Source organism: Apium graveolens, chromosome 2 (genome assembly GCF_009905375.1).
Source record: "Apium graveolens cultivar Ventura chromosome 2, ASM990537v1, whole genome shotgun sequence".
NCBI lineage: Eukaryota > Viridiplantae > Streptophyta > Magnoliopsida > Apiales > Apiaceae > Apium > Apium graveolens.
The window spans coordinates 10,154,596-10,170,174 of NC_133648.1; the positions used below are offsets into that span (position 1 = coordinate 10,154,596).

General features: G+C 35.0%; 1 protein-coding gene across 1 annotated transcript; it reads left to right on the forward strand.

Annotated features, from left to right (window-relative positions):
- Window positions 1-3,701: 3,701 nt before the first annotated feature.
- Window positions 3,702-14,588, forward strand: LOC141706910 (FIP1[V]-like protein). The gene is made up of 9 exons (XM_074509797.1): window positions 3,702-4,623; window positions 6,395-6,651; window positions 7,067-7,193; window positions 7,290-7,358; window positions 8,679-8,819; window positions 9,223-9,324; window positions 9,430-9,752; window positions 10,446-12,099; window positions 13,801-14,588. Exons 1-9 carry the CDS (start codon window positions 3,949-3,951, stop codon window positions 14,359-14,361), a joined length of 3,909 nt encoding a protein of 1,302 aa, XP_074365898.1. The 5' UTR covers window positions 3,702-3,948; the 3' UTR covers window positions 14,362-14,588.
- Window positions 14,589-15,579: the final 991 nt, after the last annotated feature.

Below are 15,579 nucleotides of genomic sequence, written 5' to 3' on the forward strand. Positions count from 1 at the left end.
AGGTATGGTATATTATGTGTTATGTGAGAGTATTTGTGATTATACTTGAGTTTATACTTTAAGTGTTATCGCGATATGGGGTAATCGTTAGGCGTTGTGAGAAACATCGAGTGTTGAATAAGTTGCTAATTAGGGGTTTTGTTTTGGATTGTAGATTCGGATAGCTGAGGCATTCGGGCTAGTAAAGAAAGGCTATCTTAGGTGGCAGTAGCTCAATACCCGTTAAGCAGGAAAGTGATTTAAGGCAAGTAACTCTGTCGTCGCTTGTGAAATTGATATTAAAGAAGAAATTATTGATGCCATGATAAAGTAGTTACTCTTTATTGCAATTCTGTTATACCTGTTATTAATTATGAGAAACCCTGATATTGTTTCTTGTGACAACTTGATATCAAACCCTGTTCGACCCTTTATAGTAACCCTGTTGATTTGCACCCTGATTACCTTATTATTACCTTTTTTATCTTATGATCTCGTAAACCCTAAAAGAACCTTTATGAATTCCCATACTTAATGTCTTGATTAATCATGATTCTTCGATAACCTGTGAACTCTGTCATAAGTTGATCTTTGAAACTATTCTAACTTGGAACTAGTACACCTTGTTTATCATTTGATCCAGTTCCTTAGTATTGATCCATGTTTACGTTTGATTCATTCACTTCCTTGAAATTTTAAATTGAACTTAATAATGATTTTCGACTTGAATGAGTCCAAATGATTTCACATTCTTGGTAATGTTAAAATGAATTTAGTCGACTCTTTTCCTTCTTCCAACACAAAGGTTTTCCAAACGAATTCCTGATGGATTGGATAGAGACGTAAGAGGCTAGCATGACTAGTCCAATCACGTAAGAGGCTAGCGGGGCTAGTCCAATATAAGGCTGGAATAATGCCATAGGTACCATAACGACCAGATGGAGGTCGGTACGAGCTGATCATCCGTATTATATTTAAAAGATAGATATTCCAATCAAGGGTTCCTTTATATTCTTTAAAGAAGAAAATGTTTACCTTCTTTGAGCAGTTTGCTCCCTTTTTAATGAAATAAAATGAAATGGAACAACTCGAGTCTTCGTTTTGGTTATAATGTTGTGAACCCTGTCACTTTACGCTAATGTTAAGTTCCAAAGTTTGAATGATTGTTTCCTTCCGTCGAAAAACACTTTAAAGTCCTGCTAATGATTTGTGATAAATGTCGACTTTCACCCTATCCTGACCCTTGATTTTTGAAAGCCCAAACCTTTTTTCATAACCTTTACATAGTCAAAGACATAAATGTGCCACCTAGAGTTTTAAAAGTAAAATGCCTCAGATACTGCTATTGCTAATGTTATCGAATTATAGAACTGTTATATAGTTATTTGCTGAGCTTTTGTCTTCATTTATTTGATTTGATCTAACAATGACAGTTAAGCGAGAAGAAGGCCAGACTTAGGCGCACCGCTCGCAAGAGTGTTCCCGACGGTCTCTACCGTGTCGTAAGTTTCCAGATGCCAGAGCAGGTAGCAGTGTATGTAAGCAAGCATATTACTTGGAAGGAATGTATAAGTTGGATCAGATACAGTGGGTTATCTGTCGGTTCTATGTCGAAATCGAATGAATTTGAATTTATTATTATTTTGGGTTGTAATATATTTAATCTGGTTGGTAGTTGTAATCTTGTCTCAAACTTAATCCTGTTTAGATCCTGTTAGTATTTAATCAGGATTTATTATATCTGATGTTATTATATTAGTTTAATGGTGTGTGGGTTCTCATTTCTTAACCCCGAGATTGAGGGCGTCACAACATGTCTAACATAAATTGAACACATTTTTATGTTGGATCGTAATTATGTATCACGTTAAGTATGTCACAAATTAACAAAAATCAATCATAAATGGAAGTTTAAATTTTTAAACAATTGAAATTATATTTGATTTCAAAATAGGTTACTTAATAGTTGTACTAATTGCAAGCTATTACTTCATAATCGACCAAACAACTATCGGTTACTCTTCTGTAATTACAAAACTCGAGAGAAAATGATATTAGAATGAAATTTCAATCCCGAAAAATAGGTGTTTCTATACCCAGCAATTGACCGGTGAACCGGTTTGGGAATATATTTATGATGAACGATTATGATAAATTTGTTGAATATATACTTTTTAAACAAAACTCGAGAAAAAAATGTTATTAAAAGAATGAAATTTAAATATAGAAAAATGACTGTACTTGTTTCTATAACCGAGTAATGGACCGGTGAACCCGTTTGGTAATATAATTATGTTAAATCGTTATTATAAATATGTTGCACATGCGTACTTTAAACAAAATCTAACTTTATTCTCATATCCTTAACATAACAGGACATCCACATTTACCAAAAAAATATCTGCTTTTTTTAGAACCCATAACAATACAAGGTTCAACACATGTCTAACCTAGAATCAAGACATTATCATGTTGAATAGTTATGTATCATTTTGAATCGGTTAAAATTAACCAAAATCAAACACAATTGTTTATAACAAAATCAACCACACTATTACGAAAGACAATCACCACACAATCAAGCCATTTACAACTTACAAATACGCAAGATTATCAAAATAACTATTATATTTCGTTATGTCATTCTCTCAAACAGTTCATATTCAATTGAATAATTAAGAAGAAGTTATAATGTTAAAATCAACCAAATAGAGTAATTTTTTATTTTTATCAATAAAAAAGCCAACATTACTCTTAACTCATCAAATTAATCAAAAATAGACTGATAAAACTTCATAAGCACAAAATCAAGTAATACAAAATTTACCGGCATATCAGTACGCAAAATTCAACTATAGTAACAGTTTATTTTCCTTATTCATGACACAAAATATAAAATTCCATATATACTTTTGATATACACGTGTATATATAAATATATACGAATATGATTATACATTTACATAAAAAGGAGATAGAAATCGTTTTAATCCCTGGAATCGACAACGAACAAGATCATGTGATCGAAGCATGACATAATCGCGCGGTGGAGGAAGGGGAATAGATAAGGCGGAGGAAGGAAAATCGATAAGGTCGTATTTTTGCAAAAAAGAAGTTCGAAAAAGTGGTAGAATGAAAGAAAATGTGATGTACTGTTATTTTAAAATTAAGATGATAAGATGTAATGCCTTCGTCCCTCTCATTTATTTATATTTTTTACATGTTTGACATGTATTTTAATTCAACTATAAAGTATATTTTCGTAATTATTTTTAAAATTTCCTTTTTAAAAAAAAGTGGAACATTTTATTTTTATTTTGAAGAAAAAATATTAAAAATGATTTATGCAACTACATTTAATGAGCGCATTAAATGCATGCCGAGCCCCCGTCCCCCGATATAAAGAATTGAGGGGGACAGATGGAATAATATTATGTATAAATTTTCATAAATTATTTATTGATATTAATCTTTTATCGGTCGGTAACACAGGTTAAATACTAATTATATTTAACAATTATCAAATATTTAAAAGTTCAAATTAAATACCCCTATATTTTAATCTAACTTTTTTAAAACTAAACACTACTTAAATTTTAAAATTAAAAAAAACCTTTCAAAATATTGATAAAATTAATATATCTTGTATTTTTATATATCATACCCCAAATTTATACAAGAGACAATAGAGAGAATCCTTTTTCCAATTTTGTTAGGATTTACTACACACCCCATGGAATAAATAAAAATCTAGGATGAGAGATTTGACTCAACGTAGTAGCTCTGAATAATATTTTAATGGCATCATCAAATTGTGTCATCTCAAACCCTAATTCCTAAATTACATTGCTGTAACTCTCTGTCACAACACAACACATCACTTTTTCTCATCTCACCTATACATACATAAATACACACACTCATAATCTTATTATTGTTATTGTCTCTCAAAACCCTAAGTATATAGCCATGGAAGACGACGACGAGTTCGGCGATTTGTACACCGACGTGCTCACGCCGTTTATCAATTCGTCATCGCTTCCGATTCAAACCGCCGTCGCGATCAACGCCGATGTCAAAGAGATCGGTTCCGAAGCTCCGATTGTGAAAAGATTGGATCTTGAAAAGTCCGACCCGAAAGCTAGGGTTTTGGAGGGTGAGAGTGAGGAAAGGAGGTTTGAGGATCCGAATTTGATTGATGAGAGTCAGATTAATGTAATTGAAGGTGAGGAGAATGAGGAGAGTAGGGATGTTGGGGATCCGGTGATTCCCGGGTTGTCGATTTTGGGCGAGAAGGCGGTGAATGGGAATGATGAGGGTTTTGGGGATGGGGAAGGGGAGGAGGATGATTGGGATAGTGATAGTGATGATGGATTGCAAATTGTGTTGAATGATAATAATGATGAGATGGATGTGGGTGGATTGGGGGAAGGGGACGATGCCGAGGGTGATAATTTGGTTATCGTTGGCGATGGGGATGGGAATCAGGCGGAGGAGCAAGATTGGGGGGAGGATGGGGGTGGAGGTCAAGGTGGAGAAGGGGAGAGGAAGGAAGGCGGGGAGGGGGAGAGGAAAGTTAATGGAGTTGTGCAGCCTCCGAAGACGGGGTATGGGTATCATAATCAGTTTCATTCGCAGTTTAAGGTCAGTGTTATTGTATGGATTTCGTGTCTTGTTGTAACTTGGAATGTATGTGTTTATAGAGTAAGGTTTTGTATGTTTGTTTGTAGAAAATTAGATGCTTGTAATTGCTGTTTTGGTATTATAAAGAATTGATTTTAAGAAATGGAAGTTTAGTCCGATTCAGATGACCAATGATTTATATTATTATGTAATTTAAAATATATATTATGTAGTAGTATCAATTAATGTTTTGTGCACAGAGACCTGAAGGCAGTTCGGTTAAAAACAAAATTTGTTTTACTGTTGTTACAACATTGTGGTTTACCATTTACCCAAGAAGCATGTGTGTTGTGTAGAGCATAAGAGCAGCAAAGTAGTTTCTATAACTGCATAATCTGATTACACCGATTAAGTTTCATCTGTGATTAAAAACAAATGAAGGTGCCAAAAGTTGATACCTTTAATAAGCTGATCTGTTATCTCCTCCATTATTGTCAGGATAAGGGTAGTCAATGATATGATTAAACTTATAATGTTTTAATTTAATTTGAGGTGAAAAGTACTCAAGGAAATCAACCATACCAAAAGAAGTTCCAATGGTATTTAGTTACGTTATTAGTTTTCTCTTACTCAATAGACTAGATCTGTTGGAAGTATTAGTATTTTTACTAATACCTTACGTTGTATGTCATATATCCTGAATGGATGCAGAGAGGTAATGTACAAACGATAAGCAATTCAAGGAGATAATGAATATCTGTCATTGAGAATAGATATCACGTTAAACAAAATTTAGGAATAGTGGTAATTTAACGTCAGAGCACCGTCAGTATTCTAATTTTGGCTTTCTTCATGGGTGATTGAATAAAAATATGTAAACCACAATCAGTTTCTACTTTTTAGTGGAGGCAACAAACACACCTCAATCTAACCCGATCATATTCCCTTGAGACATGCATAACCCGCGAATATATGCATGGATTTTGAGCCCCATCACTTGGTTCATCATGTTTATCAGTAATTGGAACAGGTTCGTCGCTTCTATAGGTTTGCTTCACCTGGTATTTGAAGTTGATACCACTGAACATATATACTGAATGAAGAACCGGAGACAATCCTTCGTATTAAATTCTTTTTTTCTTGAAGTCTATATATTGACTTGTACTGTTGGATGAAGAAATGGCTTTAGCTTGTTCCTTTCCAGATTGCCTATTTGGTAAACAAGAAATAAAAAACAAGTTCTTATGCTTAGTTTGTGTTATGGTGGAAGAATTTTGGTTGCCCCATATATAATCTTCTCTTGTCATGCACATTTACTACAAAATGTTGAGAGTTCTAATATCATTTTCTTAGGAGCAGAATGTCATTTTTTTGTACTGTGTAGACATTCGGAACTTAATTACTCGAGTACTGTAATCTATATTTTACCTGTGGATATTTTTATATACTATTTTTTTGATTTTTTCTGATTGGAAATTATCTCCCTTGTATGTATCACATAGATAATCTCAAATCTATAAAATTAAAAACAAGATAATGATAATAACACCTTCATATTAAATTTGCTGCAACTTGCATATATTAGTCTAAATTTTTGACTTTTTACGCATAAGAATACAATGAAAGTATTGGACATCATCTGCACATTGTTTTCATGGCTATAAGCAATTATAGCTAAAAAAACTTGAAATATTCTCTGTTTAGTGTTAACTGTGAATGAAATGTTGTCCATCTATCAATATTTATTACCTTCCTAATTTAAAGGCTCTTTCTCTCTTTGAAAAATGTGTAGTATGTGAGACCTGGAGCACCTCCAATTCCCGGTGCAGCTCCTTTAGCCCCTGGAGTTTCCCCAGGTCAAATTCGCCCTCCTCTCAGCATAGGACCTACCCCTGGTCGTGGAAGAGGTGACTGGCGTCCAGCAGGATTGAAAAACGCTCCTCCTATGCAAAAAGGTTTTCATGCGGGTTACGGTGCTCCGGTTTGGGCGAACAATACGCCGGGACATGGTTTTGGCAGAGGATTGGATTTTACACTTCCATCTCACAAGTAATTTTCCATTAGTATACAATCTGGTTTTCTCTTATGGGGTCAATCACATCTCTTGTAATATTTGTGTCATCTTTAGGATTTACTTGGTGTATCTTTTAGATTCTATCTGTATATATAATAGATAAAATTAAATTGGAGGCCATGAGGTTGTAACCTATTTAACTTGCAAACAAGCACTTGGCCAAGTAGCTCTTACTGATGTTTATCTAATTTTGCGGTGTCTCAGTTAATCCACAACTATGGTGCTACTTTATTATGAATATAAATACTAGTGACAGTTTTAATGTTGAAAGATGTTGAGGCAGGCTTTTTTACATGTCTCACAAGCTTACTGACCAACATGATGTATATACTATAACATTATTTAGCTTTTTTGAGTTATTAATATTTATAAAAATTGTTGCGGTCTCAGGACTATATTTGAAGTTGACATAGATACTTTTGAGGAGAAGCCCTGGGGACTTGTTGGAATTGATATATCAGATTTTTTCAATTTTGGTCTAAACGAGGATTCTTGGAAAGATTATTGTAAACAGCTGGTTAGTGACTTCATTGATCTTTTAAACCAGATGCATGAGAGCAATTGTGGTTTCATTTACCAAGTTGACTGACTGATGCCTACAATTAATATGCAGGAACAACTCCGCCTGGAGGCAACCATGCAAACCAAGATTCGCGTCTATGAAAGTGGCAGGACGGACCAGGTACTGAAGTCTTCCTGTACATGGATATAGAAGTAATAATCCACTAACTGTAGAATTGGAAAATGGGTGCACCGATGGGTTATAAGTAAAATATATTTGTCAAGGCGTCGCCTATATACTAATAATTCTTAATATATAACTTAGCTCTGCTTATTTCATTTGCAACTTATATTTTAGAAGTTTTATTCATTAACTTAAACCATTAACTTAAATATAGAAGTAAAAAAAAAAAAGATTTTGTACGGAAGTACGTAATAGACTAATAGTATATATGGTTAAGTTCTATGGAGACCACTTTTTTTTGGAGACCTTGGAGACCACTCATGTTCTGCAAGTTAAATATTGCAAAAAAACATTGCAAAACATATTATTTTACGAATCATGCTCTACAAAGATCCTTATTTTATTCAAAATCTTGTAATCATATATGTACAACATGTAAAAATTACAAAAATATTTTATTCTGCAAAACATGTTAAGTTTGCAACATTTGTTCAGCTTGCAGAACATACACATTCTACTTATTAAACTTAAATGATCTTCAATAATTTTAATGAATTAGTGATACTCGTAAAACATACATCACAAAATAATATATTTTATAGTGTTTTGATTGCAGAACATATGTGGTCTCCAAGGTCTCCGATGAAAACGTGGTCTCCATAGAACTTTTCTCTCTCTATATATATATGCAAAATTATCAACTTTTTTCTACAAAATTTTATAGTATACACCAGAATATCACTCTGCCTTGAATGAGTTGCTCACAAAAAGTGTGTGTGTGTGTGTATATATGCACATATACTTGTGTTTATATGTAGCAGTGAAGGAATCATGTTAAACCAAGAATGACCACCACCTGGATTTAGGAACCATAGAAATCTCTGTACAAGTGTTTTTCTTAATTTTTTTGAGTTCCTTAGCTTGTAAGTACCATTTTCCAATTTTTTAAACACCAGCCAGATACTAATGAACTCGTGGATGTTATTGTAGCCTATTGATCTAACATACCAGTAATCACTTATTATAGAGATCAATAGAAATAAAATGTGTGTATATTATATTTTTGATTAAAATACAATTAGGGCACCCTTCCGTTGATTTGAACAAGAGATTTTTTTTGATAACCTATATAGTTAAGTCTGCCATGAAAGCTAAACATAAATGACAGTCAATTGATTTGCACAAGTGCAATTTGAATCTGCAGCCAATGGGCAACCTAAATTATTTTCCTGTGCTTATATTGTTTCTAGTAGAGAATTACTCCAAAATAAAAGATTCTTATGGATTTTCCCCCCTCTCCCTAAAACTTTGTTTCAGGATTATGATCCAGATATGCCCCCGGAGCTGGTAGCAGCTGCAGGGATTCATGATACTCCAGCTGATAACATGAATCTTGAAAAATCAGAGGTTGGACATAGTGATGTATCCCTGGCATCGCTGCGCGCACGGCCACAATTTGTATGTACCTATAATTTATTAAGATTTTTTTGTCATGATTAAAATAGTAAGATTTTTTTGACACTAATAAAATACTTCTGTCGTTCTTAGCTTTTGAGTTTGCTAAATACTACATTTATGACCTTCGATTTTAAGCTACTGATCTTTCCATCGCTAGCAATTTGTCATATTTATGACCTTCGATTTTAAGCTAATTTCTTTCTGGAAAATCGATCATATTTGGCCTTAATTGTTTCTAATTACTGTCTTCGTGAAGGCTGAAAATATTCCCATTTACTTTGACTACCATATATTTATGACCTCCATCATTAACAAAATCAATTCAACAGTATCAAGTTTTGAACACGCACTTAGATATTTAATTTCAGTTATTATACTCACTTCACTTCTGGTTCGCTACTAGCCACCTGGGCGACCAATACAGGTGGAAACTGGATTTAGTGAAAGACTCCCATCGATTGATACTCGTCCACCAAGGATGCGCGATGCAGATGCTATCATTGAGGTTAGGGGATAATTTTAGTTTTTATTTTTGTATTTATGATCTGAACGCCAATTGTTGCATTTGCTTTTTAAATGAAGTAATGAACTGATGTTGTTTGGGAAACAGATTGTCTTGCAGGATTCTGCAGATGACGATTCTGTCAGCGGGAATATCACAAAGCTGACAGAGGACCCATCAAGAGAGGAGTTGGGCCCGGATGTAGAAGAGAACGATTCACAGGAAGATACTGTAATTTTCGATAGTGCACCACAAGCATACAAGGATCGGAAAAAAGAGGTCACTGCTAGAAAAGCTCCGCTAAATAAAGCTGTTCGCGGAAGAATGATAAGAGATGAAAATTCGCCTGTTATGCTGGAAGCTCCTGTGCAGAAACCTACTAGTTCCAGGGAGAAGACCCCCATTAATCCTGGTGTACATCGTGATGAGAGGTCTGTGGATGTTTCTGTTTATATATCTCCGCAGAGTGAATTCATGTGATCTACTAATTCTGATCCTCCTCGTCTGTTTCTGGTTTCTTGTCATCCTCTTAGATCTTAATTGCCCCTGTTACTAAACTTGAACATTATACATCAAAATAACTAAAATTATGGAATGACCCAGTGAAATATGTACTGATAAACTAGAGGCCATTAGCTGTTTTTGTGCAGATCTCCCTTAAAAATTATAAACTAATTCTCTTGATTGGTTAGTACACGTGAATTGACTACACCTTCTGTCCTACTTATTCTGTTATGCTTTCTTGTATTATTGTGGAACTGAAAAATATATTAACTTCTGGATTTATTACTATTCGTTCAAATTTTGTCGATGTAAAAAGTGGGAGACCATAGATCTAATGTAGTTTTCTAGTAATTTATTTCTTTGATCGTAGAGTAACAAAATATTGTATTTTAACATTTAAAATATCGTATAATCAGGGGATGTCAAGGGTCAAATCTTGTCAAAGACAAGATGTGTGAGTGAATGTGTTTGTTGTAAAAAAGAACATTAAAAAATTTCTTTGAAGGTATTAAATTGAACTATGAATCATGAGCAGTTCAATTATAATTTATTTATATGTTACTTTCAACTTGCATTTGAGATTTGACAATTTTTTAACCTTCTTTCTTGTGTAATCCCAGGCGTAGAAAAGGAAGAGTAAGTGAGAGATCTCCTAGTAAAACTCGTAGTGGGGGTACAACTGATAAACGGCGCCATGGCAATCAAAAGGATGAATCAGCAGAAAGCATTGATGAAAAAAATAGTCCTCATTTCTCATCTTCTCATAATGGCGGGGCCACCGAGGATCAATATTTTGAAGAAAATGATGCTACACATGATGAGCAGCTGGATGGAAGATTTGAAATGGACAGGGTTGATAGTGATTTGAATATGACAGAGACTCGTATAGATGAATCTTCGACGCAGTCCACAAAGAAGCAAAAACTTAATTCACAAGTTGAGCAACCGCACTTGGAAGAAGTTGATGACCGTGAGGACTCGAAGGCTGCAAGAAGTAGTGAAAACAGCAAAGCAATATCAGGAAACAGTAGGGACTATCAGAATTTGCCAGAGGGTACTGAAGATGAAGTTGCCCAGCATGGAATGTCTACACGGGTGGGAACTAAGAGAAAACTCAATGAAGATGAGCATCGTGCCCGGAGTAAAGTCCACAAAGAGCGACAAGACATGGATAGACACCACATGGTAATTAAAGGGAGGGAGGGTCCTTATTCTCGTAAAAACTGGGATTCTAATGCAGCCCATCACTCGCACTTGAAGTCGGATGTTGTTGATCGAAGGAAGGATAGTGATAATTCTGATGGAGGCTGGCACCGCAAAGACGAGGAATCACATGGCAGAAGGGCCAGAATGGAGGACCTAAGGAAGAGGGACCGTGGTGATGATATGGGACCTAGACACCGCAGTAAGGTGAGAGAGATTGATCGGAATGATATGGATCAATATCAACTCAAGAAGCAACTAGATAATGGGAGTTGGAGGGGTTATCATGACAAAGATATGGGATCACGGGATAGAGACAGGGATGATAATGTAAAAACTCGAATTGATAGCTTGGATGATCTGCATAGTAAGCGAAGGAAAGAGGATGTCCACTCTAAGAGGGACCGTGGTGAAAAGGAAGAACTCCTGCATGTTCATAGGGAAAATACTAGTCGTCGAAAAAGAGAAAGGGATGATATCATAGAGCAGAGAAAGAAAGACGAGATGGCTAGAATCAGGAATGATGACCAGCAATCTCTCAGACATAAAGACGAGATCTGGTTTCCAAGGGAGAGAGCAGATAGGACAAGGGAGCGTGATGACTGGCAAAGGCTTAAGCAATCCCATGAAGAAACTCTATCCAAAAGAGAGAGGGAAGATGTGCGTGGAATGAAAACTTCCAGGACTGTTGAAGAGAAATCATGGGCTAGCCATTCCAGAGCGAAGGACGAACTTAAAGGTTCTGAGAGAGAGTACCATCTGAAAGATTCAGGACGCCCTATTGAGATCCTTAAGAGGAGGGATAGAGTTGAAACTGACAGCCTTTCACGTCACAGGGGCAGTGAAGATGTCTATTCACGGGCAAGTCAACCCAATAATGATGAGAGAAGATCCAGGCAGGAAAGACCAATTGCTCGTAATGATCGTTCTGTTAATGCTTCTGATCATCACAAAATGCCTGAGAAGAAGCATAAAGAGTACCCCAGGAAGAGCAAAGAGTCTGCTGGAGAACTCAACTCTGCGGTACCTTCAAGGAGGAACCAAGAACACAACAGTCAGATAAGCGAGCGGGTATGTCACCTCTCTGGACACAATAATCTAACGCTTTTGAGGGGAAACACCTCTGAGAAATCTAGTTATTGTTAAATGAAGTAATACATATGAACGAAAATTCATCGTAGCATGGTGATAATTATTAACTTGATTCAGTTATGGAGCTAATTGGCCTGTGCTGGGATTTTTTTCAACAGTTCGATGAATTTGTCTGTAGCTGGTAGATGTATTTTTATAAAAGGAAATAATATTAAATTATTTTGTTTTCATTTTCCTCACATCATTTAGCAATTTCGCTTAGATGAACATACCTAGTGGAGTTGGTTCTTGGTACTGATCCGGGATTAGTGGTTCCCGTTTTAAATCCTAGGCAAATTTAATATAGACCAAAAATCAGCAAAATACCTTACAGAGATTTAAATATAACAATTCAATAGCTTAAATGTGTCTATTAGTTACTTGGGATATCTTATCGGAGAGGTCTCCCTCCTCTTAGCCTAGTTGTTTAGAGTTGAAATATTCTACATTTTATGTTCCAAAGTAGTGTCAAATAGATACTTTTTATCACTATATTTCGAAGTAATTTAGGGTTTGGCGTAATTTGAACCAGTTCTCAAGCTCGAGGTTGAACAAATGTTTGGTTTGATAAGTAACTCAAGTCGATTTGAGTTTTGGAATATGCTCATTCTGAACTTCACTCGTTTTGGCTAGAGTATAAAATGTTTGAATTCGGGACAATTTATCGAAATAAAATTATATTTTTAATATTGGATTAAACTTAAAGGGTAAAATAAGAATTTTAAGTAGCCCGAGTTTGGTAAGTTTGACAAGCTCATGAACATACTTGAACTTGGTTTGCTTGTAATATGTCAACCAAATTCAGAAGTAATATGACATGTGGAGAGAATCTAATTAATCATTGATTTTAATTTTGAAATATACACAATAGCAGCTACCTGCTTTTGCAACGTGGAAGTTAAACTAGTATTTTATATGCCAGGAGGAAGATGTTTTTTTGATCTGTTATGTTATGTGTCATAAAGGAGGAAAATGTTTCTATTAAGACCCCTGCTTCATAAATCATATATCTTATTTCAAGGCAACATCTTCATCATATATTACTTGGATCATTCTGCCAGTTTTGAAGGATACCATCAGGCAATTTAGCATCTGATGTACCTCATTATTGCGCCTTGAGTGTTTAATTTTCATCATGTCAAGGGAACATCCGTGTTTGAACATTTTAGCTCTTAATTCCTTTGTTTTAATAAACCGGCTTTGGTGAATCATTGGTCTTTGATCACGTAATAGTCTTCCATTAAAGAATTCACATATTAATTTGTAGTCAATGGCAAGTGGATGTGATAACTAAGAATTCGTCTGTTTGATCAAATGCTATGGTAGGTGCATTTATTAATTCATAACCTTAATTGTTACTTGAAACCCGCTTAATTTCTGAAGCTCTGCTAAATGTTACTATTATTTGCCGAACATTTGCTTTTGGATGTGCGTTGATGGTGCTGTAATAATATCTGGTAGAGATCCATGTTGCAAAGATAATTTCATTGCTAGAGATTTAACTTCATGACAGATTACACTAGATCCTAAAGTTGTACTGTGTTTTGATTACAACTTTTTATCTTGCTTTTTCGTATATTGCTAGCTGGTTTTGCTGCTGAGTCGGTTTTTCCCTAGTCACTAGTTTTGTTTATTGTTTAGGTGAGATTGAGAGGCATGATTGATCAGGTAAGTAGTGATCAGGGGATTTCTATGACTCGTCAATCCTCCAGAAAGCGCAAGGAAGATGCTTCTTCAGATGATGAACAACATGACTCAACTAGAGGACGTTCCAAGTTGGAAAGATGGACAAGCCACAAGGAACGGGATTTTAATTCTGGTACTCAATTATCTCCCTTAAACGTGAAAGAGATTGATAACCATAAGGCTGGAGCTTTGGCGGCTAATACAGTACCAGATGTATCTTCCAAGACGGTGGAAACAGGTCAGAATTCACATACCTTGCCCAATGAAGCAGATGCCAGTGATCAATTGAACAAGGATGGTGAAGCAAAACCAAAGGAAGATAAACACTTGGACACTGTAGCCAAGCTGAAGAAACGTAGTGAGCGCTTCAAGCTTCCGATGCCAAGTGAAAAAGAACCCGTAGCCGTAAAAAAGATGGACAATGAACAGCTGCCACCGGTCCAGACTGAAAGCCGTACAGATTTAGAGATCAAACATGAACGACCTGCAAGGAAGCGCAGATGGACTGGCAACTAGCTAATGTGATACCTAATCTTTTGAAGTATAATTTACAGGGTGTAGGCGGTTCACTATTTACTAAATGCGAACTGATTTCACATGTGTGTAGACATGTTAAGACCAATGTTCTCTTTTGATGTGTATATACCATACAAATGTAACGTGATGAAGGCCATTGATTGGCTCAGACAATTGTTTAGTTTACAAACACTGTACTTATTGTTATCAATAGACAATTTATTTTAGGAGCGGCAGGGGCAACAAAAAACTCTTGGTCCAGATGAAGGAAATTCCGACTTGGAGGAAGAAAACCAATCTATAAATGGGTTGGTGGCAATCTATAAATGGGTTGTTGCAGCTCGCATTCCTGACATCCAACTCAGATGGGTTCAAAGCAGTTCTACAGGAACTTCAGCCAAGCTTGATCAAGGTGGATGGCCTATTTTGTAAGCTGTATATTAATTTTGCCGAGCCTTATCCTTTAGTTTATCTTAAGCTCTATAACTTGGATGCAAAATTCGTCCTGTCTATAGGTTCATGTGAAACAAATTGAGGTAAAGAAGAAATAGTGTAGTGGAGAACAAGTTTTAAAATATAATTTTTTTGAATGGTTGATATGTTTATCAAAAAGAGAGAAACAAACACTTGTAGTGAGCATCTTTTCCATTGCTCGGTGCACAGTGCACATCTCAATATCTTGGATGATAATTTTTTTTTGATAAATCTTCAATGATAATTTTGCCTTGTATCAAATGAATATATATTTTCAGTTTGCTATTAATTAAAAAAATGGCATACTTGTGAGCAGACTTTGTGAAACATTTTCGGTGTTTGACAAGCCTTTTCTGAAATAGGTAATAATCTTTAAATTTACATGCTTCCTTTTACCTATGTACAAATTTATTTTTTGTCCAAATCAAACCTACTGGGCAGTAGGTTTACAGAATCACATTTACATTTATGTTTGGTTGTGGTTAGAGAAAGATGCGAGAGGACTGTAAAGAGAAATTGCAACTTAAATAAACAAATTTGGTAAATGAGTTACTGTCCCCAAAGAGCATCTTTTATAAAGAATAATAAATAACATCATCAAAATATTTTATTTTTTATAAAAAAATGATTTGTTAAGATTAGAATTACAGAACTTAATATCGATTAAGCTTTTATATCAAATATAAAATAGAATTTAATCTAAAATTAAAAATCAAGTGTAACATAAAATCTAGTATATATTCT

Excerpts from the sequence above, each read along its gene's own strand:
- LOC141706910 (XM_074509797.1), top strand. The coding sequence starts at position 3,949 with ATGGAAGACGACGACGAGTTCGGCGATTTGTACACCGACGTGCTCACG. Across the intron at positions 9,325-9,429 it reads ATGCAGATGCTATCATTGAG|ATTGTCTTGCAGGATTCTGC; the intron begins GTTAGGGGATAA and ends TTTGGGAAACAG. Across the intron at positions 12,100-13,800 it reads ACAGTCAGATAAGCGAGCGG|GTGAGATTGAGAGGCATGAT; the intron begins GTATGTCACCTC and ends TTTATTGTTTAG.